At 41.5% G+C, this 27,087-nt stretch overlaps 1 protein-coding gene across 2 annotated transcripts in view; it reads right to left on the minus strand.

Moving 5' to 3' along the window:
- Window positions 1-23,966, minus strand: part of Rad18 (RAD18 E3 ubiquitin protein ligase) — a 68,376-nt gene extending 44,410 nt beyond the window's left edge. For both annotated transcript variants that reach the window (XM_029535144.1, XM_021191157.2), the window contains exons 1-8: window positions 23,880-23,966; window positions 20,814-20,895; window positions 17,172-17,233; window positions 15,945-16,015; window positions 10,717-11,054; window positions 9,312-9,411; window positions 5,713-5,897; window positions 1,943-2,019 (exon numbers count right to left, since the gene is read on the minus strand). In XM_029535144.1, the coding sequence (XP_029391004.1) occupies window positions 1,943-2,019; window positions 5,713-5,897; window positions 9,312-9,411; window positions 10,717-11,054; window positions 15,945-16,015; window positions 17,172-17,233; window positions 20,814-20,895; window positions 23,880-23,930 (966 nt within the window). In that variant the 5' untranslated portion in view covers window positions 23,931-23,966. The remainder of the gene's footprint in view (window positions 1-1,942; window positions 2,020-5,712; window positions 5,898-9,311; window positions 9,412-10,716; window positions 11,055-15,944; window positions 16,016-17,171; window positions 17,234-20,813; window positions 20,896-23,879) is intronic.
- Window positions 23,967-27,087: the final 3,121 nt, after the last annotated feature.

Consider the following 27,087-nt stretch of genomic DNA (forward strand, 5'->3'; position numbering starts at 1 on the left):
GCTCAAAAAAAAAAAAAAAAAAAAAAAAAAAAAAGAAAGAAAATAATAATAATAAAAAAATAAATTAAAAAAAAAATAAAGTAGGGAGGAGTTGGGGGAGGAAAAAGAATTGATTAAAATATAAAAAAAAAAATAGAAGGAATTTTTAAAAAATAAAACTAAAAAAAAAAAAAGTATTACATTAGCTGGGAGTGTTGGTACATGCCTTTAATCCCAGTACTTGGGAGGCAGAGGTTGTTGTGGATTTGGTCTAATGTTGCATATATTATATTAATTTGGTCCCCCAAATTGCAGGAGAATTTGCACATCTGCACAAGATGTCAAGGGAGCCTGCCGAGTTGGTTTTGACTGGTAAATAAAGTTGCCAGTGGTCAGCTGGGCAGGCAGACAGAGGCAGGACTTGAGGATTCCCAGACAAGGGACTGAGGAAGGAGCAGGAAGGTGATAGCTGCCATGCCAGGAAAGGAATAGAAGCCATCACATCTGAGGCTGAGGCATGCCAGACAGAGAACACAGCCTGAGAGGGCTGCAGGTCTGGGTCTGGGTCAGTCAAGATGGATATAGGTTTTAGTAAGTAATAACTCAGGAATATCGGAGGGGAGTGTATTAGCCACTTGGAAGTTTGGACATAGCCCAGCCATTGAACTGTTTAGGCATATTAAAATATAAAGCTCTGTGTGTGTGTGTGTGTGTGTGTGTGTGTGTGTGTGTGTGTGTGTGTGCATGCACATGTGGGTGTGCGTGTTTACCTTTCATTCAAGAACCCAGAACATGAGAACACGGGGGTGGGCAGCAAGGAGTGCACTGCCACCACCTGGACCATTTGAGTAGCTGTTTAGGTACAGCAACTATTAGATCTCTGTTGAGTTTGAAGCCAGCCTGATCTATATAGTGAGTTCCAGGCCACACAAAGCTAGTGAGACCCTATCTCAAAAAATATATAAAAAGAAGACAGAAGAAGAAGGAAAAAGAAGGAAGAAGGAAAGGAAGGAAGGAGAAGAGAAGGAAAAGGAAATGATGATGATGACGACGACGATGACAACTACGAAAACAACAGCAACAACAACATTAATAGGCTAAAGAGATAGCTCAGAACTTAAAAGCATTTGCTACTTTCAGAAGACAAGTGCAGAGTTCTCAGCACCCTTATCGGACAACTCACAAATGTCTCTAACTCCAGTTCCAGGAGATCTAATAACACTCTTATCTGGCCTCTCCATGCAAACAGGTGTCCATAAAAATATAATCTTAAGAATATTATATTAAACTTCCTAGATGGTAGACAATTGTGTTGTATCTACATAACTACCTATTTTCTTTAAACCCGATTATTAAAAGTTGGCCCGTGATTCATAGAAGCTTGGGAAAGGTAACTTTGAAAGCTACATTTCAAACCCTGGTCCTATGGTCTCTCCTAAGAGCTACAAAAGTCATCAAGAATAGCAGAGTAAACCCAGAACCCACTCTTAATGTTTATGATTGTACAAGATATTATAAAGATTTTAAATCTCAGAATATTCTGACTTCTCCTTTTCTTTCAATGTGTCCCAGTGACATGCCCATTTACCTAGCTAATGGCTCACATGCTGGCTTCAGTGTTCAGACCATGGCTGCTTGGCCCCAGGCACCAGGGCAGAGCACCACAGTGGCAGGAGTAAATGGAGGTGGCGAGCCTTTACCTCATGGCCGAACAGGAAGCAGAAGCAACATTGGCCTTTTCTACATGACTCCAGCTTATAAGCGAAACTCTACTTGGGGCTATACTTAATGCTGTAAGTCCAAAAACATGAGCTGTACGGAAATCTTGATCCTCTAAATAGCAATGTGTTCCAGTACATTTTCTACCAAGAATAGTTTACAAAGGCTGGTTCTTCATTTTAAAAGTTCAATTCAACTTTTCCTTTTGCACTCCTACATAAACACAGAAAGAGACTCAACGTACATTTTCATTGAGTTTACTTGCTTCAAGGCGCATCCTGGTTTTCTCCATGTTTTCAATTTCTTGGACGATTTCAGCAGCTATCAAAATAAGGAGGAAGAAAAAAACAATCACACTGATCATTATTCTAGGCCTATGTGAGGTTCTTAACAGTACAGCAAGACAGGTGGTAGAGACATGCAGATTTCTGTCTTCATTTTTGCAAATTTTCAAAAGTAAGTGTAGTGGTTTGGAAGAGAATGGCCTCCACAGGCTCATAAATTTAAATGCTAGGTCTCTAGTTAGTAAAACTGTTTGGGAAGGATTAGGGGGTATGGCCTTGTTGAAGAAGGTGTGTCACTGGGCCTGGGCTTGTTTCAAAAGCCCACTTAGGCCCAGTACCACTCACTCTCTCTCTGCCTAAAATTTGCGTATCAGTGTGAGCTCTCAGCTACTGCTCCAATGTTGGGCCTGCCTGCCAGGCACCCTGCCTCCTGGCTTGAAGGTCATGGACTCACTCTCTGAAACTGTAAGCAAACCTTCTACTAAGTGCTTCCTTTTATGTTTCCCAGGTCTTGGTGTTTTATTACAATAGAACAGTAATGAAAACAGTAAAGTTTAGCAACATATCAAAGTAGTACATTAAATGAAGAGTATGGAGTTTTAACATACAACTCTTCTATGTATTAAAATAAAATTGTATAACATGCAAGTTTTACCTTCTCTTAATATATAAACTGTAGCCGGGCGTGGTGGCGCACGCCTTTAATCACAGCACTTGGGAGGCAGAGGCAGGCGGATTTCTGAGTTCGAGGCCGGCCTGGTCTACAGAGTGAGTTCCAGGACAGCCAGGGCTACACAGAGAAACCCTGTCTCGAAAAAAAAAAAAAAAACAAACAAATATATATATATATATATATATATATATATATATATATATACACACACACACATATATATACTGTAATTTTAATGAAATATGAGAATTAATTTACTACTATGAGTTAAGTTTTTAGAAGATATCCACTCTAACTCTAATATATTAAATGTGGTAAAACTTGGCAAGGAGAGAAAAAGATTTGCAAATACCAAGGGACATGCCCTTGCCTCCAAAACCAGTATCTGAAGGCAGTTTCCAACCACTCACAGCAGGGAGGTCAAGAAAATGTCCTGTCACACATTAAATGCCTTTCTTTAAACACAAACGGTGCAGATTTTGCAAATGCTCCCTTTCTGTATCAAAAGTCAGTCTACTAAAATACATGAGGTACAGAAGAAGAACTGACATTCGTCTATACACAGTTATAGGTAAAAAGCTATTAAGTCTGGAATTTACTTCAATATATTCTATAGAGAGACTTTAAAAGGTACACAGAAAAAACTAGGATTGCTTGATAATTGTTTATACTGGAGGGTAGATACATGGGGGAGATAGGAGTACTCCTCTACACCCACTTCAATCTCCTCTATACCCACTGCAAATAATCCTACTCAAGCCTACTTCAAAATTCAAGCAACTTCTTCACTTAAAAGATTTTCTTCTCCAAGCACTGAGCTGTATCTGCCTCCTTAATAGGGAAAAACTGATAGAAACAATGTAGACAATATTTGCTGTGAACAAGAAATGTTCATCTCCTTGTGAGCCTTCTGAGTCAAGGCATAATACAAAAGCAGAAGTATTTACATTCTAGCCAATGCATTAACACAAGTACCATTCTGGCACACTCTACAGTAGTAAGAAATTATGTTATATTATATTATATTATATATTAAGATTGGGTACAAGCTAAGGGTTTAGGCTATCTTCAGAAAGACTTCTAATTCTGTTTAGGACATAGAGACTAACAGCAGCATCGCACTCACTATAATGACAAGGAAAAGCTAGACAATCTATGCAACTATAATTTTGCTTGAATCCATCAAAGCTAAAATTAAACAGCAAGTACATGCCCTAAAATCCCAAAACAGGTGGCAAGATCGGGATGGACCATGAGTACCAGGTAACTAAAAACAATTCCCAGGAGATAGATTGCAGTGATCCCACAACTGAGTAAGATCCCAGCTAAACTTTTTGATGGATTGCAAAAGGCTTCCAAGAAAGTTTAAAAACACTGAGAGGCTCAGACATGGGACATCAATTGCAGGCTGTTTCTACAGAATGCCAGCACTCCCATTTTTCTGCTTCCTGGCACACTGAGATGGTAGGAGACCCAGCTACACACTCAGCATCACAGTCTTCATCATGCCTTCCCACCATGTAAGTTGAAATAAATCTTTAAGTTGCTTCTTAGCTATTTGATCATACCAATGAGAAAAGTAACAGATACAAAAAAGTTAGTAAAAGAACAAGATGTGTCTGGTGGTACATGCCTTTAACCCCAGCTTGTAAGTGGCAGAGGCAGGTGACTCTCTTGAGTTCAAGGCTAGCCTGTTCCACAGAGGGAGTTTATCCAGGGCTATACAGAGAAAACCTGTCTCAAGAAACTAAAAACAAACAAAAATTAGGACAGAACAATGAAGTCATTGTGATAAAGGTGGCCATGTTGTTCATACGCCTTTGGAAGTAGCATGCAGAAGAACTGTAGAAGAGTGAAAGGCTGCAGGCTAGAGTCCTAGAATACTCTTAGAGCAGCTTGGTAGGCCGCTGTGGCTGGAAAGAGGAAGAGCAGATGCTGAAATGTGGACAGTGAAGACTGTACTCAAGAGGTTTCAGAGGGCAAGAGTTCTCTAAAGACTATAAGTACACTAGAGGTCATCTGGGTCATGCTCTAGCAAAGAATCGGACTGCGTTCTGCAATCTTAACTATTTCAGTGAGGTGGAATAAAAAAATAATAGGCTTTGTTTGGTGGAGATAATCTTACAATAGTATAACATTCAGGCTATGGCATGGCTACTGCTCAGCGCATTTATTCTAATTCATAGAAAGCAGAACAGAAAAATATAAAAAATGTGCAATTTAAAAAGAAAAGGAGCTCTAGCATGGGTAAAGTAGTAGATAGGCTGCTGGCTAGTACTGGTGACACAAACCTTTAGTCCCAGCACTGAGAAGGCAGAGGCAGGTGGATGTCTGTGAGTCTGAGGCTAGCCTGGTCTACAAAGTCCAGGATTTTGGACTTTGGCTTGGGAGGAGAAGGATTCAGGGATAGTCACAGTAATCTCAGGAGGCATTTTCACTTTATGAAAATTTACCGCACCGCGTACTTTTCTGTTTTTATAAACATAAAGCAATTCTAAGTGTTCTTACCTATAAAGAACTCCAAAATGTATGGATGGTTGAGTGAAAACTATGGGGAGGATACTGACATTTTTATGAATCCATACGGTCTAAAGATGTGTTTATGTATAATAATCACAACAGAAACATCAACTGAGCTCTAGCTACTTATTAAGGCAATGCACTAGATGCATTCATTCACCTCAAAAGAATACAGCATGCAGGGTTATAATCCTCACGTTCCAGATGAGAAAACTGAAGTACTGAGATGTGACTTGCTCACAGTCACTCAGACTAAAGGAGGAGGAGTGTAAAACACTACATCACTCTTTACCACCTTGCAATCTCTGGAAAGAGACTCAAAACTGCCAGCAGTGATCCTCTGAGAAGGGACCTGGGGCTGTGAGCCAGCCTGAGGGGAAGACTGCCTTAGCGCAGTGCTCTACAGGTAGCTCTTAAAATTCATTTGTTTATCTTACCTACTACCAAGAAAGTACTTACTAAAATTCTTTCTGTGGTTATAATCTCTGAGCTACATACTTACTTTATGCAGAGATGAGCACAGGTGCATTACTTTACCTGATTTAGGATGCAAAGCATCGCACTGGGCATTATACATGTGCACAAATTCCTGATGCCTTTTAATAAGCTGCTGTTTGTTTCCTTGAACAGATAAGCCATGCTGTTTCAGCTTTTTCTTTAAATCACGATCAGAGAGCAAGTTATATACAATTTTGGGCAACGGCTTCCTTTTGTGAGCAGAACTATGACAAACAAACAAGAAAGATCTTAGGATTACTGTGAATTATCAAATATTCTAGATAAAACAGTAAGTTTTCTTCCCAACACCTGACTGACTAGAAGAATAGTTGAGACTTTAAGATAAAAGAGGAGGATGGGAAGACAGTTTAGTCCATGGTGTACTTGCTTCATTCGCATGAGTTTGGCCTCTAGTATCCATATAAAAAGTTAGGGAGGTAGGAACAGAGGCAGCCTTAGAGCTTGCTAGCTAGCTTGCCTAACTAATGACCAAGGTCAGGCAGGCCCCAGTGAGAGAGACTGTCTCAAAGAACGAGGTAGAACAGACTCCTGAGTATGATACCCAGGGTTGACCTCCGTCATTCACACACATGCTACCATGTACCCCACACCATGAGCATGCATACCCACACCCATACAAAGGTAGATAGATGGGTAGGGTGTCTGTATAAGCATTCCGACTAGAGGTTCAGCTCTAAGGGTAATTAGATGCATAACAAGCAGTTTTTGAAGTAGTCTTCACAATTGCAATCATTTCAAAAATTCAACAGCAAATTAGTAAGATCTTAAGACTAAGAGGGTTTAGGGGCTGGTGAGATGGCTCAGTGGTTAAGCGCGCCGACTGCTCTTCCAAAGGTCCTGAGTTCAAATCCCAGCAACCACATGGTGGCTCACAACCATCCATAACGAAATCTGATGCCCTCTTCTGGAGTGTCTGAAGACAGCTACAGTATACTTACATATAGTAAATAAATAAATAAATAGATAAATAAATAAATAAAAAGAGTTCATAAAAGGCTGTGCTTCTCAAATTTCAGGGAAACCTCAGAACTACCAGGACAGCTCAGTCACTTTCCCCACAGCATCCATCTACATGGTGCAGGCCTGAAGGTGGAAACTGAAAGTCTTTACTTCCCAGTTTCCCAAGGTAAATCTGATGCAGTGGTCCAAAGGTCATAAGGAGAGCACTATTACAGTCAAGTATAGATACAACAGTTCTATTCACATGAGGATTGTTCCCTGACTAAATTATGTCTTTTATTCTCAATCAGTAAAGCCTGAAAGCCAGAAATAACTACTTAATTGTAAAATGACCTGCAACTTCAAGAGTATTTTTCCAAAATTGTTCTTATAATGGCATCCAACTGGACTCCACAAGATTGATGAAATTATGGTAAAATAAAATCAGAGTAGGTAGCAACAACTAAATCACTTTACTGTGTTTATGACAAGCACAAAGGAAGGAGTGATTCATTAAGTCTCTAACTAAAACATTTATCAAGAACAGACTATTACATTTACACCTATGAAATTCCAATAAACATCTGTAGTATTCGGCGGCATTCACAATGAAAAGCACCACCAGACGTCAACCATCTCTATCAAGAATTTGAGACTCTGAAGCCAGAGAAACATGTCCCCAAGCACGACATGGCACTGATCTTTTCCATGCTGAGTAGGTGAAGTCGAATATCACAAGTCAGGGGTCTCAGAACCAGGACATCAATAGAAAAGAGCTTGCTCTGAACCAAATGACAGCTCCACACAGGATGGGGTCAGGGTTATCAGTCACACTCAGCAGTGACCTTTAGTGTTATAAAGGAAAGACTGTAAAGGATAGAGACCCTTATGTGACCAAACCCAACAGGTCCATGTTTCCCTAAGTATGTCTGAACAGTTTTGTGAGAAATACTTCTGAGGACAAAAAATAAACAGAAAAACTTGAAGTAAAGCCAATTTAGGAATTGGAAAACAAAACCAACACCAGCAGCTGTCTCAAGTGTAGGATCTCTCAGCAGTCTACTGAGTGTCATGGTACAGGCTAGTTCTAAGTTGCACTGGGGACCAACTGGCAAGGCTCTCTGTGCAGCCACATTTGGAACACCATTGGACAGAGCTAGGAGCATTAGAAGAATACAACGGAGCCTTCTGGAAAGAGAACAATCCAAACAAGTTCATAAGTACAAATTCTCTTCAGGGAGAAAATACTCAGCTTTTCTACTTCAAACTCATCTTCTGGGGCGAAACACAAGGAAAAAAAGCAGGTCACAAGATACCAATGGCTTAGAAGTCATCCTGGGATATCTCCTTGTATTATCCCAAATCCCTGCCCCCTAACTAGTAACATAACCATCTAAATACGATTCCCATCAACAAACTGTGGGTCGAAGAAGGCAGTCCCTGTGAGCACAGTGTGGGCAGGCTTGGAGTTAAGGCCAGTCTGTGCTGTGAGTTAGCCACGCCCCACCACACTTCAGCCTTTGTAAGTTACAGACTGCCCCTGGGTACCTGCATTCATTCCAAACTGACTTAGAAACATTGAGTGGCACCTTTTCAGTTTTAGTAATTAAAACAATAAGATGGTCCTGCCTTCTAAGAGAATGCTTTTGGGAGAATATTCCTCAAAACAGATGAACATATCACCCTCTTCACCCCTTTCCAGCTATCACTGAAGTCTCTAGCCCCCTTCTCTTTGCCACAGCTCTCTGGACTCTCACAGATTGTCTCCAACTTCACCCCACTTCATTTCCTGTGCTCACCACTATTCTGTTTACCATCTGACAACACAGGAAGACTGAGGCCTATACCCTGCTTTTAAAAATAAAATCTCCCCTTGACCTTGCTGCTTATGCTTCCTCCAACTACATCTACCCAGACTCAAACACGACCCTTCTGTTTCTCTATTGTCTCCACCAGCCACTGATTCCCAAAGCCCTGCAATTTACCTTCAATTAAAACATCACTCCTAGGGGCTGGTGAGATGGCTCAGCGGGTAAGAGCACCGACTGCTCTTCCAAAGGTCCTGAGTTCAAATCCCAGCAACCATATGGTGGCTCACGGCTCACAACCATCCGTAACAAGATCTGATGCCCTCTTCTGGGGTATCTGAAGTCAGCTACAGTGTACTTACATATAATATATAAATAAATCTTTAAAAAAAAAAAAAATCACTCCTAGCCGGGTGTGGTGGCACATGCCTTTAATCCCAGCATTTGGGAGGCAGAGGCAGGCAGATTTCTCTGAGTTCGAGGCCAGCCTGCTCTACAGAGTGAGTTCCAAGACAGCCAGGGCTACACAAGGAAACCCTGTCTCAAAAAACCAAAAAACCAAAAAGAAAAAAAAAATCACTCCTGGGGCTTGAGAATTCTAAAAAGAAAGTAAGTTTAAAAGATAAGTAAATTCTAAGTCACAAGTTTCTCTAAGTCATAATGTACCAGCAAGCAAGCGCTAATCTGCTCCTGATATATGGCAGAGTGTGAACTGAAGAAGGAAACGAAAGGATGGAGAGGTGTAAAGGGAAAATCAAGCAGGAAAGGAAATAGAAGTACTAGTCACCAGGACAAACGGAGTCCTGGCTTTGACTGACATCTACCAAGCAGAGAAGCATCCTGCAAAGGCGGGTCAGAGGTTGTGCTCACCTTCTCAGGCTCTCCTTCTTCTCTTCACGTGATAAACAACTGTCTAAATGCTTATTGATATGATTTTCTGGAATGCTGACTCCACAAACAGGACAAGACACTGCATTTAAAAGAGAGGGGGGGAGACTTTATTAGCCATAGAACAGGCAAAAATTAACAAACTGGCATCTTTCAGTAATTTAAAGTCAGAATTCCAGCTGATATGCTTTTTAAAAAAGAGCCAGGAGAACAGGCAAGCTGGTAACTAGCTACTTTGTGGGAAGTCACATGATCAGAACCCTGGGCCTAGAGACTGCAGTTACATTTGGGAGTTAGCTAACTGGAAACAAGGTACTAGGAAACCACAATGCCAGTTTCCCCAGGCCATAGGACCATCTTACACAGGACAAAAGTGATCTCAACAACTCTGTAATGAAGTTCCACCTGCAAGTAAAACCAAGGCTTCGCTGGCTTGTTACAATCTGGCTGAACTACTGACCTCCTTGCTCCCAGCCAGGGCCACCTTACTAAGGCTGCAGCTTTGTGGAGTTGCACTGAATGAGGAGGTATACACCGTGGGTTAAAATGCTGTGTCCAAAGAAGGAAGGCTTGTGGTACTAGAGTCCCCAGACTCCATACTCCTTCTTTTAATAGCACAGAGAATTGTATCTATTTTACATGTTATGGTCTATTCTAAGATTTCATTTGGATAAAAAAGAAAAAAATTCTACAAGAGCTGAAAACATGTCTGTATGAAATAAAAATACAACAACAAAAACCACAGATGGAGTGATCTCCAGGCTGAGATGTTGATACACATAATTAAAAACTAAAATAGAAAAAAAAAAAAAAACTTAAAAATACAAGTACTAATAAGCTAATTCCAATTTTCTAGTAAACACTACTGGCCTTCAACTGTGGGTTGTATGGGTTTGCTAAACACACACATTCTTAGTAAAAGATAAGGTCCTAGAGACTGGCTGTGGGTTTTCCAGATGAACCTTTACACCATAATCCTGGCTCTGTCACCATTAGGCCACTCTGCACCACTGCAGCATGCAAACACCAGAGCTAGTACATAAACAAAGGAGGAGGGTAGGTTCCAGGCGATCAGTATTTACTGACCAGGTAGCACATCTGTAGTCAGTTTTCAGCTACTCTGTCAGCCTGAGTATACAGTAGGAAAAGTGAGATAACAAACTGGCTACAGACATTCTGGGAGAGCCAGGAAATAAATCAGGCTCACTGATATGTCCTATACCAATAAAATAAGCCCCTAACCACGGACTGCATCAATGCCTGAGACATGGTGAGGTAAAACCCAGTCCAGTCTTTCTTTCTCCCTTTCAAAAGGGCTGCCTAATAATATCACACCACACAAGTGAGACTTAAGTATAAAAGTGCACATACAAAAGTGCCATCTTACCTTTAGTATCCAGTTTCATAGTGGATGTAGAGGGTGTCACAGGACCATTAGCATCCGAGAGACCAAGTACCGGCTTTCCCAGGAGACTTGGCTCTGTAATCTCAGCAGAGGCACTTGGCTCTTTTTGAGGGCTGAATTTCCTCTCATTTTCTTTTCCCAACAACTCAGATACACAGTCACCAGTTTCTCTAATCAGGAACTTATCCATTAACCTGTTCCCCTGTTTGACAGGGTATTGGGTGGCTTCAGCATTATGCACTTTAACAACAACCTTCTTTGAGGTGGAAGACACAGGAGATATGGGTGGTGACTCTAAAGCAAACTGCAACAGGCGAGTCCTTGAAACACACAAAACAAACAAACAGGTAAATAAGATGCCAAGTTATGCATAAGACAGTGAGTCTCCCTAATTAATACTTGGTTCCTCTGAAACACAGAACTTATGTCACAATCACAACCAAACTAGAAAGTTTCCTTTAAAATGAGAAATAACGCAGTAAATCATTATTAAAAGGCAGTTACTAGAACTTAAGAGTATACTGGGTTCTAACTGCTGATATGAGACTTACTCTACAATGGCTAAGTAAAATCTGGAGAAAGACATGAAGCAACAGTTAGCACTACAACACAAGCAACCCAAAAGTGTGATCCCTGGGAGAAGACAAATGAAGTGATGCGACCCTGACCCAAGACCTTCTCCTGGGAGCATCTTCTTGGACTTGTATGTTGAACTGACATCTAAGCAGAAGTTACCTCCCTGACTAGGGAGAAGAGAGCACAATTCTGGGCAAAGATGATGAGAATGAGAGGGACGGTGTGCTAGGCATGTAGGAGGGAGCCATGAGAAGGAAACCCTCACCCATCTGCAATTGTCTCCAGGGTATGCAAGGACCAAACCCCACGGGCCTAGCAGGAAACAGCACTGGTAAACAGATGTCAGAGGCAGTGCTAGAAAGATGCTCAGCTTAGCCCAGCCAAAATGGGTACCTTCACAGAGACCATGTGGCCTGCCTGAGGTAAGATGTCAAAGGCTGCACCTTAGGAAAAGGGACCGCTCTGTGCAGAGTGTGTGTTCACACAAATGTGATGTATGCATATGTGTTTACATCTGTATGCCTAAAACTCATGTGTATACATGTTATATATGTGTGTAAAACTAAAATAGAATCTAATAATACACTACACCAACCCTTAACAGGACAAAAGCAAAGAGCTGGTAAATTTAATTGCTTGTCAGAACAAAATGCACTTACTTTCAAAGTAGTTTTTCATTCCTGCTGGTCTGAGTTTAATGTGCTGCCTCTTTCCTTCCTTCCTTTCCTTTCTTTTCTTTCTTTTCTTTTTTTCCTATACAGGGTCTCACTGTAAAGCCCTGGCAGGCCTAGAACTCACCAATCTGATAAAATGCTACTTAAAAACAAAACAACAACAAAAGCTCACAACTAGTAGCAATCATCAGTGATAACAAATGAGCTAACTCCCCCAAGACTGAGCAAAGCACAGATGCCTGCCACCATCATCTCTCCTAAAACTGCAGAAAACATCCAGAGTCAGTGGTAAGACCAAAAACAAGAGCCAGGAACAAAGACTACAAAGATTACAAAAAGAGAAAAAAATTTCATTTTCACAGGAAAAGTTAGGTACAAGGTAAGTAAGAAGGTTGGTTCATTATATTACCTTCCACACTTTCATGTATATTTAAATTTTTCCACAACTTAAAAAAAAAAAAAGAAAGAAAGAAAAAAGTAAAGGAAAACTAAACTAAGGATGGCAGCACATGCTTATAACCTCAGCATTCAGCAGAATAAAGCAGAAGATTCTAATTCAAGTGTAATTTCAGTTACATAATGATGCTATGTCTAACACAATCAAGAAAAGGTAGGCAAAGGAGGGAGGGAGATTAAGCAAGAAGATGGAGAGGGACTGGAAGGAAGAGAGAAGAGGGAATGAGGGAGTGAGCAAGAGAAGAAGTTGGAGGGAGGGAAAAGCAGGAAGAAGATTGAAAGAAAGGATCTTGGTCTTAGGAAACAAATAAAAAATAATAATTTTATATAAGTCATACACACACACACACAGTAGTAGTCTCATATCCCTCCAGCCTCTGGATTTAGTACAAAGAAGATTCTGAGAAAAGCTTTCCTGTCACAGTATTCAGGCAGATGAGCCACCACTGGTACTTCCGGCTAGTGGTCACGTTTTTTTGCTTTTATTCCACATCCGGTGAGTCTTATTGCAGGTGGCTTTCTTATTTCAAGGCATGACAAGAAGACTACAGCAAGATAGTAGTAGCAAGACCACAATAAGCTATTCTCAGGGCTAGAATGAAAATCAATTAACTTATTCCAGTACCACTTACTCTTGCCAGAGAAGCACAATAAAAAATAAAGCCTATACTCATGAAAGTTACAGAATAAGGGAAAAATGAACACAATTATACAATTTATGTGAAAAGTGCTAATACAATGGAGCCTAAGGGCTAAAAAAATAACCCAACTTAGTGGTAGAGAGATTCCCTAGCATGTGGAAGGATAAGAGTGCCAGCCCTACACCAGGAAAATAATACATTTAAAGTAGAATAAAGTAAAATGCAGCCAAGCATGGGAAGATCAGGTAAGCATTCTTTATTGCTGGCCATAAAGCCTCACTAGAGGTAACCCATGGGAACAGAGTTCAGAGAAAGTGAGTCTAAACCAGGTGGCCACCTGGGAAGACATTGCTTCAGCTACAAAGAACAGCAAGCACAAAGTCTGGAGCCAGATGCAATCAACATGGCCGAGAAACAAGAAAACCTGGAACTTAATAAGTTAACTTAATATGCTGAGTCATAGTTGTTTATTCAGAGCAAGAAGCCACGTGGTGAGCAGTTTGGGGCTCTCTTGGCTGTCTGAGATCTAATGTGTATGCCTTTCTAAACTAGATGACTTGAAGCAGGCCAGTGAAACTTCCTGGGACTTTATTTACCCATCAGTACAATAAGATGCTGATCCTAGTCTTCCAGCTCTAAAAGTCCAAATCTGTCCATGAGATATCTGAGTGCCTGTGGTGAGTGCTGTTTGGTTTTACGGTGCCAGATCACTTTCATAAGAATTCATAAGGGTGATGGAAATTAAGGAAAAATGACCAACTCCATTTAAATGTAAACATCAGCTTGGAAATTAGCATTTCTGTCTAATTTATTCTAGGGTATATGAATTGCAAAATATTTCTTGGTTTTAGATGTCATCTGCGTTCATGCTTTTCCAAGACTTCACATAGGCCTTTCTCCCAGACTTCAGATTCCTGTCAACAGCCTATCTCCCATTTATCCTTGAGACCCTTAAGAGCAAACACTTGACACGTACAAAGGAGACAGCTGGTGATCTTCTGTGCCTGCTCTCACACTTGCTGTGTCTCTTAACAGCAGCACTTCCCAAATGCCAGGATGAAGGTGAGCCACTACATCGTGCTAAGAACATTACTTTAAAACAAGGCAAGAAAAAGTGTGTTCTTTGAAAATGAACACCAAAGGTCAAAAGAAAATGTAAAAGAACGTCATCCTTGTATCTGAAACCTCTTGAAATTATTTCCCATAACTTATTATTCAATTTAGAATATTAAATTTTTAAAAATCCAAATGGCATATAAAATGGTAAGGGCAAATGAGAAAGACAAGAAATAAAATTAGCAAGCAATATAAATATCTTACATTTTAGTCATAAGATTATTCTTCTTCCCTCATCAATCTTACCAGAGTTCAAACAAGTAATGATATTGATTAGCTTCTGTTTCATCCCTACTAATTTTGCAGATGAGGTACCATAGCACCACACGTGATGACCATCTAAGAAACGAAACATGCGCCTCCTCAAGGATGATGCTAAGAATGATAATGCCAAGAAGGTAGCCCAAGGAGAATGACAAACTCCATTGGAGACCTTCAAATACAGCCACATAAGATATACCTTCGAAAGTAAAACAAACAAATCAAACAAAACAAAAAGTCCAGGAGATGGCTGTCATTAAATGACTTTGGTGGGAGTAAGAGAACTCAAGTTCAAGACCCAGAACTCCCATAACGAGCTGGGCTTGCAGTGTAATCCTGAAGCCTCAGCACTGGTCAGGCAGGGACAGGCAGACCCGAAAGCTTACTAGCTCATCAGCTACACAAACTTGAAGTTAGTGAGAAACACTCCCCCAAAATTTGAGGAATGATCACAGGAAGACAGCCATCCAATACTGATCTCTGGCTTCGACACCCTCACACACATGCAAGTGTATCTACACACATGTGCACATATGTCAGCATTAACAAGTACACATATAACATTCACACATACCTAGGGAAAAACCTAATAGACATGACGAGTCTTTACAGTATACAATACAGAAAGCAATGACTTCAATGGGAGAATCTGAGAAACAGTTTCTTATTCTAGAAAAGTGTACTATTACATGGCCTCAAAAAGAAATTAGCTAACCAGCCAGTTGCTGCAATGGCATATTAGAGTTCACAGAGTATCAAACATAATCATCTTTATGATACAAACCTATTAAAAAGTGTGCAATTCTACTAGAAGTCTGAAGACATTTTTAGAGACAAGGTAAGGTATCTCCATGAATTTTTCCAACGAGTAAAGAAGTCTTATACATGGACATGTGTACTAACAACTTGATTAAAACAAATACAAGATATGTTTGGTAGAACATGCCTTTTTATATCCCTTTAGGTAACCAAACTCATATCCAAACATTCATGCATTTGACAGTTAAAGAACATAGCTATATACGAGAGCTTTACAGAGAAGCAGTTGCATGTCTCACACAATATACCCATATTACACATGCTGAGTAAAACTGGTTAAGAATTAATAGGTTAAAATGTAACAAATAGAACCAATTAAATATGTGAACAAAGAGTTAATATACACAGCTGCATAAAAACACATATTCTCTAGAGCTGCCCACTAAAACGTCTTAAAGGCTAACATCCCAGAAGCAGCACACACCAACTATAAACAAAGTACCAATATATCTACACTTTTACTCTTAATTCTTCAAAACGGGAAAGTTTCTGGTAGAGAAAACCTTGTGACTACTTATTAGACCTTCCTCCCTATGTATAGTGGCTAGCACCACTTCCCTTCTTTGGCTCCAGGATGTAACCCTGCACTCCCTAACGGAAAGGGCACAGGGAGGAGGCACACAAAGAGCAGAGGCAGTGAGTGGTTAGTCACCAAACTGAATCATACCGTGCAAAATTCATGCTTTTTACCAGTTCATCTAAGAGGCGATTATTTCTCAGGTCTGGCTCCGTTACTGCCTAGAAAAGGAAAACAACAGATGGAAAAGGTCAAAAGCAGTCATTAACTTGTCACAATCTTGTTTTTGAAAACGTCTGACCTGTCCTCCTGGGGCTCTCTGTCCCACTAGTCTTCCAGGAAAACTTCAAAATAAAGTGAATTCATCTCATACTAACAGAACTTTGGCCAGTGAATCAGGGCCTGCTAACCGGAAGCCTGGTAACAGCTCTCAAAAGCGCGTTAAAACTATCTGCTATTTACTCTGACCAACTAAGACAAAACCCAGTATGAGCAAGGATTTTTTTTTTCCTTAAAATGCCAAAACTCTAGCTTTCCCTAATTACTTAGAAAGAGAACAGAGAAGCTCTTCTAAGTAATAACTCTAGGAGAGAGGCATTAAGTGCTCAAAGAGAGTTAAAACTAAGAAACTCAAGAACACACGAGAAACATCCAGTACCGCAGCAGTGATGTCACCTGGAATGAATGCTGTGGTGCAAGTCCACCTTAACAAAGCCAGCAGACAGTGACAGAGACCTCCAAGTCTGGAGGCAACTCTCTGTTTCTGACACGGGGAAACGGTTTATACAAATACAGTGACCTCCTGATACGATGTGCTTGCTGGCCAGAGTGGTCACACCTCCAGCTCCCTGCAGCATCCTTTTCAAGAGACTTGTGTCTCTTCTTTCTTTACCCAGATATGAGTTTAATTTCCCATTTTATCTCCCTCTCTATCTGTCCTCACCTCAAGGAAAAGTCTCAGACATGGACAGTACACTGGCTGATGTTTGTTCTGACAGGGCTGCTCCAGGAGGGCCGCCATGAATCTCTTGCCTCCTACAAATATAATCCACCAACCCTTCCCAAACGAAGACCCCCGGCACTAGTTTGCATACAAAGTGAGAAATTATAAAAAGCTAGGAGCCACAAAAACACAAACTGCAGGAATCAAACAGTATTAGAGCCTTTATTTCCTAAAATACATTAGGGTATCAAAATTCTTGATGAGAAACGGAACAAAACCCATGCCTCTTGTGCATACTTAAGAAACCTTTCCTGGAAATGTTCAAATGGCTTAATTCAGTGACTACATATCATCCTATGCATTTCTGTGGGCACATAAAGCAAAAAATTTGCCCTAATCAACAAAACTTTAAAAAAATAAAAATAACAACTTACCACGCAACAAGTTGGGCACTGAGTTTTATAGGATAAAAATTTTCTTATACAGAGTGAACAATCTGCAAAAAGACACAAAATATAACATAGGAAGTTACGTTATTCAGTATGCAGGAATCTGACTTTTAACACAATGTTGCCTTCCGACTAGAATGTCAGTCATGATTTCATCCCAAGTTTCTAGTGTCCTCTTGCTCCACAAGTACTTCCATGGATATCTGAAAAGCACTGTTAAGGAAAGACAGCACCTCTCTCATACAGTGACTAAGCTCCCACAACTCTAAGTACACAGCACTCCCTCTTTGCTCCCTTTGTGAACCACAAGGACACACTGAAGCCCTGGGCTTATTTTATACACATGCCAGATATCTAGTATTTCCACGTGAAAACGGGATATACAGACACAACACATATCTGGGTTATTAAGTGAAGGTTTCTACACCCTAAAACTGTGAGGCCCACAATCCCATACTTAACAAGCATTTGGGTGGCAAGTACCAAACAATACACAGGGCTAAGGGTTTGTTTTGTTGTTGTTGTTTTGTTTTGTTTAATCTCAAATAGCCAACAAAGTATGGGGCAGCTATATCACAAAGTTAAGCAGGAAATAAGTAACTACTAAATTTTTCACACCTGGGGCAGCATAAAATGAAAATTGAAAAACACAAAGCTGAATTAAGGGAGCCTTTTAGTTGAGGAAGCAAAAACAATATGGTTTTGATGGTGCAAGTATTCATAAAGAAGTACTGCCAGTTCCAACAACAGTACCCAAGGGGTAAAGGGATATACTATGGCCAAGAACAAGAGAGAAAACAGGTTTAGCTCTTCTGGGCATTGCAGAGAAGCTGGAAGTTGCCATTCAGCTGGAAGTGGCCATTCAGTTGCTAAGCAACCTGAAAAACCAACAACTTGCCCTAGATCCATGGAATAAGCAAGTTGAAACTGGGAAGGATTAGAAGGTATGGATTAATATAATATAGTTAATATTTAATTAATATAAGTATGATTAATTAATATTGCTTGTTGGAGGTGTATCACTAGAGGTGGGCTCTGAAGTGTCAAAGACTCATGCCATTCCCAGTTAGCTCTACCTCATAGTTGCATCTCCAGATGTGATGTCTCAGCTACTGCTCCAGCACCATGCCTGCCTGCCTGCCTGCCTGCCTATTGCCATGTTTCCCACCATGATTCTCATGGACTCTAACCCTCTGAAACTGTAACCCACAAATAAACTCTTTCTTCTATAGGTTGCCATGGCCATGGTGACTTACCACAGCAAGAGAAATGTAACTAAGGCATACAGTAAGAAGTCTCCCAAGCAATATTTTAAGTCACACATTCCTAAATATACCTGCTGAGCTCAGGCACCTACAGGGACAGCTATTGCTTTTAATTTAGTTCCCAGACTCTACTATCACATATTAATTCAGTGGATTGGGTCATTTTTAAAAATGCATTACTTGAAATCATACTGACTCAATAAAAATTTCATAATTAGTTTTAGCTGTTAACAAGCCTCATCCATCCAACTAAGGGCCCGTATCCCACAATGTCCAGGACTGCAGTTCTATATACCTCTATAACCCCCGGCTGCCATTCTTGTCTGCAGACACACTTCCCCACTGTGACGGTAATGGACTCTTATCTTATCTCTTATTTGAGGTGGTAAACCTCAAATAAACCCTTCCTTCCATAAGTTGACTGGGTCATGGTGTTTTATCACAACAAAAGTAGCAATCTGCTCATACTGGGCCAAGCAGTGGGGGGTTTGTTTGGATTTGGTATGCGTGTTGTATGTAGAAGCACTTGCCTGGGTATATACACATGGAGACAACACTGCGTATCTTCCTCAATCACCCTCCATCTTATTTTTTGAGACAAGGTCCTGAAATTCACTGTTGTTACTGTTGTTTTTCCAGCTAGGCTGATTAGAGCCCCGAGGATTCATCTGTCTTGTCCGCAGGTTCTAAGGTTATAGGTATCTACCTTCACCCTTGGCTTTTAAGTGGGTAGTTGGGATCACAACTCAGACCTTCACTTTACCCACTAAACCATCTCCCACAGCCTTGTCAAGGTCTGCACTTTAATTCCCAGAACTATCTTCTGAAGTACAAACTACTCGACAGACTTTTACATTTAGAGAAATCCTAGGCAATGATTACAAACTCATCCACTTGCTAAGTGGCACTCAGAGCGAAGCGTGGGTGTCTCTGCATAGTGGACATTTGCATCATCTTAGTATGACTTCACAGAACTGTCTGTCAATGATGTCTTCCAATAAAACTAACTTTAAGCCAAACTGAATTGATTTTTAACTTTCCAAGACAAATCAAATTGAAAACAGGACAAAAAAATACCATAACTAAATATTCAATACACTAGATGGCCTAATTGGCAGGCTAACTAGCATGTACAACTATAAGTTATTAAATACTTAGGAGACTGGCAGAGTACTTGCCTAAGAATGTATGAGGATGTGGTCAAGACCTATCCCCCAACAAATAAGTAAACAGACGAATCAGTGTATTCAATAAGCATTTAAGAATATCTCTCATAAAGAAGCAATTCTACTGCACAATTGTTTCGGTAGCACATGGCTACTGAGTGACAAAATGGTCTGCAATACTCTCAATAGGAGAATCAGAGCCAGGGAATCCAGGTGGTCCCTAAGCTATGATGGTTTGACTGACTGTTTTCCAGCTATCCCGGAATGGAAAAATGGTATTCACTCAATAGAAACTGTATTTTGCATTTTTATTCCTCTGTCCTGATCCCCACCACAGCCTTCTAGCAATATGCACTATAACACTTTTGAATGCTGGGTAGTAGTAGGCACAGCTCCCTGAAAGCAAGCTGGTCAGAAGGGTGAGTGTATTGTGCCTGCACTGTGCTACAACAGCAAACAGGTTAAGTGGATTAACAAATGATTACCTTACTAGCAATGCACATAAAAATATAATAAAAAAGTAAATCAACAAATAGAATAATCATAAAAAACACAAATGTTTACCTTATTAATATTTTCTACTGCTAATAGGTTTACTGGGATATAATCCCATGTTAAAAGTATATGCATTCCTAATATTTTGAAGTTTAAAATTTACAATTCCACATTAAGTAGCTGAACCATTTATCTGTCATCCTGCTAAAAAATATCCTGAAGCAGGCTGGAGAGATGGCTCAGCAGTTAAGAGCACCGACTGCTCTTCTGAAGATCCTGAGTTCAAATCCCAGCAACCACATGGTGGCTCACAACCATCCGTAATGAGATCTGACGTCCTCTTCTGGTGTGTCTGAAGACAGCTACAGTGTACTCACATATAATAAATAAATAAATCTTTTTTTAAAAAATCCTGAAGCTTAATATATTAAAGTGTTCAGCAAATAAGCATATACTGTTACCAAAATCTTTACTACCATAAACTCTACAAAAGGCATGTAAAAATATCCAAGGGGGAGGTAGCATAAAATCTAAGAACCTTGTAAGAAACACAATTGCCATATTCAGGAAAAGGTGACAGCACAGACCTTGAAAATGCAGGAAAGGAATGAAAGATGGAAAATGACTACGTAAACAGTATTTCCTTCACCATCAAGGAAAACTACCTTGTGCTTTTACTAAGAAAAACAAAGTGTACTTACAGTTGTGAGAGCACTGGGGGATTATCACTGCAATGTTGAAATACTCAAAGCAAATCCCACAGCGCAGCAAGTCATCTATTGTCTGCAATGCAAAAGCACATGTGTATCAGCAGGACATCAAAAGCACACTCAATGCCTGGCAAGCAACTTTCCCTCTAGTCCCCAAAATGAATTACATAACACTTATTTGTGAGTGATACATATTCAAAATCTGACTATAGACAAACAACAAAGGATCATGACTGAAAAAAGCTTCCCCATGAATATTCAAGTTTCAGGTTATCCTACTTGTTTTGTGGACAGGTGGAGCTGCAGGCTCCTCTGCCACACAGTTAGCCCTTCACAAAGGGCCCCTGCATCCCTGCTCTTCTCCCGGCTTTCAGACCCATCCTCTGGCAGAGTCATCACTTGGTGGAAGATTTCAACAACCTTTCTCTCTGATGGCTGAGGTAGGACTGAGTGCAAATCGAGATGTGGCTATATGAGACCTTATCGCAAACAAAACTAAATAAAAATAGATAAATACTAAACTATCCAATTAAAATCTTTATTTTGCAATGAGGAGACTAACATCCCAGGTAAGCACACAATACTGGGCCTGAGTCAAGCCAAGGCCGAAATACCCATCCTCCTCGTGGTAGTCTGGTACTTTCTATAGGCACAGTGCAGCCAAATGAGAAAGCCTTCTAAAGCCAGTGTCAACTTGGACAACAAGCTCAGCAGAACCAGATTTGTTCTAGCAACTTAAAATCCTGAAATTTGTTTAAGAAAGGGACTGACAGTAATGACAGTGAGGTGCTTTATTCTCAAGAAATGGAAGTGTGAGGAGCTAGGGAGGTGACTAAAGGAGAGCGTCCGTGTCTGGCATGGAAGTGGCCCAGGCTTCTCTGCACTTAGGAGGCAGAGGCAGAAGGGTCTCTGTGAATTCAAGGTCAACCCCTGGTCTACACAGTTTCAGGGCAGCCAGGGATACAGAGTGAGACTCTGCTCAAAACAAACAAACAAACAAACAAACAAAAAACAAAAATTAAAAACCACCGACACCAACAAAGTAGAATATATTCCATATATAAAGAAACTTCTGAAAGGATACGACAAAGTGATCGTCATAGTTACTAAGATGAGGGACTGGGCAATGAGGGCAATGGCAGAAAGGAGATCTTTTTTATTTTATGATTTTCTTGAACTATGAGTCTATAACTTAAACACTGTGGAGGCTGAAGCGATGGCTCAGCAGTTAAAAGGACCTGTGCTGGATTCCTGGTGCCCACACATGGCTCACCACCATCCAGGACTCCAGCTCCAGGCAAGAGGACGCTCTCCTCTGACCTCCATGGGCACTAGGCACATATGCAGTGCATATACACACAAGTAGGTAAAGCACTCAATGCACAAAATAAAATAAATAATTCTTTAGAATAATTAATGTAAATATAAGCAAATACAACCATGGGAGTACATACTTTTAATCTTAGCAATTTAGTGGCAGGAGCAGGAGGATCCGAAGTTAGAAGCCAGCTTGGGTTAGGCAGCAAGCAAGTTTCAAGCCTACCTACCGGCACTAGTACATAACGAGCCTGTCAGAAAGCCGAAAACAAACCAAAGAGTTGTCACTTACAGTCCGTAGGAAACATTACAAAGCTATAAAAACCTTTTTGTGCTGGGCGGTGGTGGCACATGCCTTTAGTCCCAGCACTTGGAAGGCAGAGGCATCGAGTTCTGTGAATTCTAGGCTAGCCTGGTCTACAGAGCTAGTTCTGGGATAGATAGGGATACAACAAAGAAAGCCTGTCTCAAAAAACAACACACACACACACAATAAAACAAATAATCATTGTGGAAGGTAATGTTCAGGTTGTAATAGACGCATTGTTTTTAAGAACTGTAAGGAAAAAGCCTGCACTTAGAGGACAGAGCTAGTTAAGGGACAGCCAAGGCTATCCAAAGAGACCCTGTCTCAAAAAGCAACAATTACAAAAGCAAAGAATAACCTACTGTCATAGGGAAATGTTTAGGTTGTAATAGATACAATGTAAAAGTAAGGGTAAAACCTGCTGCACTCCTGGACAGAGGCAAGAGGGCTACCCAGTGATGCTTGGCAGAAAAACGAACATCAAAACAAAAAAACAAAAAAACATCCACCGGATGGGCAGAGGTGGCACATATCTTTAATCCCAGTACTTGGGAGGCAGAGGCAGGCAAGCAGAGGCAGGCAAGCAGATCTCTGAGTTCAAGGCCTGACTGGTCTACAGAGAAAGGCTACGCAAAGAAACCCTGTCTCAAAAACAATCAATCAATCAATCAAACAAACAAACAAACAAAAAACACATCCCACTAAATGTTATTTAAGGGAGATAATTCAGTATGCAATAATTCCTTAAAATGAAAGGCTAAGCGCTGGGTCTAGGTCCCGGTCTCTCTTTTAAAAAGATGTGAGCCAGGGATGGGCGCTCAGGTTGCTGGAGCAGATGGATCTTTGAGGCCAGTCTGGTCTACGTACTGAACTCCAGGCCAGCCAGGAGTGAGGAATAAGACCTTGTCTCCTAAATTAATAAAATAAATAAAAGTTAAATAAAGAGAGATGCGTCATTATTGAGTCATGTAGGGCACATTAGGCAGGGAAACCGGATGCAGTGTGTTAAGAACGAGGAGTACTTCTGGGCCACAGCCAGAAATGGAAAACCATGGTAAGCGGACCCTCTGTTATGCTACTTGATTATAAAATGTCATCCGATGCAGCGTCCGCACAAATCGCGAGTGGTGTCACTGTTAACACAGGAGTTCTCATAGGATGAGCTGTCACCATGGTTGACACTACGTTTTACAGGGACTAGATCCCGGTGACGCGGTGATCGTGACACAAACCCAAAACATCCGGTTCGTTAGGGTGGCCACCTTGGGCTGACTGCGCAGGACCGCGGCGCGTTCCCGGGCCGTCTCGGGGGTTGGAAACTGAGGCCCGGCGTCGCGAGGCCACCCAGGATAGGGCCGAGGCGGGGACGCGCGGACCGGGGTGCCCCGTTCGCACCGACGACGTCCGCGCCCAGGCCTTCCCGGGACACTCACCTTCATCACCGCCAACCCCGGAGGCCATCGCGGCTCGGCCAGGACCTCCATGGCCACACCTGAAGAGACCGCCAGCTACCGGCCCGCCACGCAGCTCCTCTACTCGAAATTCCCCGCGCTACACCGTACGTCAGCTACGTGCGGCGCGCTCGCGGCGAGCGCACGGCATGCTGGGAGCTGTAGTTCTCGTGCGTGCGTGCGTTGGGCGTCAGCGGCTTCGGAAAAGTGAGAATTCCAGGGCTTGGCCAGGAGCGATGCAGGCATTTGGATCCCAGGAGACAAGAAGATAATTGAAAGATTAAAGGCAGCTTTAATCTGTCTTGTAAAATAAATAAACAAAAGATTCCGGAAGGTGATTGAAAATTAGGAAAAAGACAGAAACCAAATGAAGCCTAAGCCTTGGTAGAGAGTTCAAGGTCTAAGCTCACACCTTTTCCCTTCAGGTCGTATTCTCTGGTTGCTATAGAGATCTGTCTTGCTCCTTGCAAATATCTAAAGTTACACTTCTGTCTCAACTCCTCTTTCTGTAAGCATCCACCAGAGCCACACAGAGCCTCTGTTCTTCAGAGGTAACCACGGCTAATATTGGCACTTAGTTCTCAGATAATCCCCATGTATAAGGACTAGTGTTAGCAAAGAGCGTTATTAAATCAGTGTAACAGGAACCCGCATTCTTTTTTATCAAATTACTCCATCTACATGATAGACTCCTCATCCTCTCCCATCTCCCTGGTGATGCCTTATCACCCTGACCTGTCTCCAGTAAGGTTCCTTTTAGGCTGATTTAACCAGAGCTCCATTATCTTGATGTGGAATACTGACCAACACACAGCCAGCCTGGATACTCAGTTCGGCACTCATCTTCTATCTTCTGTGGGCCTCTGCTGCTCTAGGTCTCAGGGGCCACAAGTTGGTCCAGATGCCACGAAAGATAGAACCCGGAAGCTTGCTGTATCCCTGAGACCCAGGTGGCCCACACATTCACTGATTCAGCATATATGTTTTGAAGACTTACAATGGACCAGGCATGTGAGCTCTTCTGGGAAGCAGGGGGAAAGATGTGATTGTTACAGACACTTTACAGGCATGAAGACAGAGACCCAACAGGTTAGAGCTTTATTCTTTTGAGTTTTTATCATAAAATGACCTCTGTAATCTGAGCCAATTAATTTTTCCTAGCCTACACTCACAGATGAACTGTGCAACAATAACACAAACAACATTTAGGTAATAGTTTACTTATTACAGTAATAGCTAACACATATTAGACCATCTGTACTCAAAGCACTACTGTGGCTTTTTTTTTTTTTTTCACATGGTGCACTTACTTGGTTTAACTCATTATTCAAAGGAAAGAAAAATGGGTAATTGGTGTTGGGCATTCTGCAGGTAAGTAGAAGCAGGGCTTGAACTCTGGATGTTGGGCCTTTGAGCATATAAACTGCCACAGAATAATCTCATAAGAGTCTGGTCAAGACAGTTCTTTCCACGTGCAGATACAGAACCAAGTGTCACATTAGCAAAAGGATTCAGACCCTGAACCTAGCAAGCCAGCAGCCAGAAGGTGAATGGCAGATTAGATGCAAGGTGGATTTGTACCAACCGATCAGGGGAGAGTACACAAATGAACTTTGGGTTGAGTTGGGTGCTGTTGGATAGTTCTGGGAACAACAGAGGTGCTGGTTGCCGTGTAAAGATAGGGCAATAACAAAAAAGCAAGTATGTCGTAGTTATTCCTTTAGGGTCCTCTTTGGATACTGGGCAATTAGGTTATCAAGTGGCTGGGGAGTGAAAGAGAAATGTGTGAGAAAAGAGGGAAGAATGGGGGGAGGGAGGGAGGGAGAGGGAGAAAAGGAAGAGAGGGGGTAAAGAGGGAGGGAAGTGAGGAGGAAATTGAGAAAAGAGGAAGGGCTGGGGAGGCACTCTCTTCTCTGCAGAGCCTCCAGGTCACACCCCAATGCCATTCATCTCTGAACTCTTGCCACCAGCCACTCAATGAGATGGAATGAATGGGCAAATCACCAGCGAGCTCACATTCCCAGGTCATCTTTTCCTCCTGAGCTGAATGTTTTCCTCCTGTCTTCTTTAACAGCACCCAAGGAGCAAGACACTACACCAGGTCATCCCTGGGCCTAGGGAGGAAAATTCCAGGGAAAAAGCAGGTTCTAGAAAGACCACTATGGGCTCAGGGCAATATGCCTCCCCCTTTCCCTTCCTTAAGCCTCGAGAGCCATTCTCCTGTCTCCTGACAAGCTGCCTTCTCTCTCTGAGAAATGTGTCCTTCTTTTAGATCAATAACGAGCTTGTGCCTCTTTACTCAGGAGCAAAACCAAAATGTTCTGTATTTAAAAAGTGGACGAGAGTCAGAGGATCTCCCACAACACTTAGCCCCAAGTGAAGAGCCAGGATAGGTTAACTCCATGAAAAACAGATGTCCAGTAAACTTGAATTTCAGATACACAGCAAATAATTTTGAAGTATAGTGTCACAATCATTACACATAATATACTTATATATTTTTTAAAATTCCCTGGTTATCTGAAATTAATGTTTTAACCTGGTCATCCTGTGCCAAATCTGACAACCCTAGGTCAGGGCAATGTCCTCCCAGTCAAGTGGGGCCCTGTCCTCGGCTCACCCTGGATGTCTCATGGTCCTGAGCTCCTGCCAAAGGCCTCTTTGCATCCTGCCTTCATCTCTCCCCTCCACCCTTCTCGTTCTAATTCACTTTCTTAAAGAGTTTGGGGTTTTGTCCCCTTCTTTCCTGTCTTCCTTATCTCTCCCTTCTTCTCTCCTTTCTTCTATTTTTGGTTTTATTGTTATTTGTCTGTCTGTCTGTCTGTTTGCCATACTCGGGGTTAAACCCAGAGTCTGGAGTGAACCAGGCAAGCGTTCTACCACAGAGCTACATCCTCACCCCCCCCACTCTCTCAGCTCCCCTTACTCCTTTTAAGGTCCAGCTATTTTATGTTTGAGTGTTTTGCCTATGTGTCTGTCTGTGCACCACATACATGCCTGGTCTTTGCAGAGGAAATAAAGAAAGATGGAAAAGAAGGAAAGGAAAGGAAAGGAAAGGAAAGGAAAGGAAAGGAAAGGAAAGGAAAGGAAAGGAAAAAGGAAAGGAAAGGAAAGGAAAGGAAAGGAAAGGAAAGGAAAGGAAAGGAAAGGAAAGGAAGGGAAGGGAAGGGAAGGGAAGGGAAGGGAAGGG

This window comes from Mus pahari, chromosome 2, assembly GCF_900095145.1.
Source record: "Mus pahari chromosome 2, PAHARI_EIJ_v1.1, whole genome shotgun sequence".
Taxonomy (NCBI): Eukaryota; Metazoa; Chordata; class Mammalia; order Rodentia; family Muridae; genus Mus; species Mus pahari.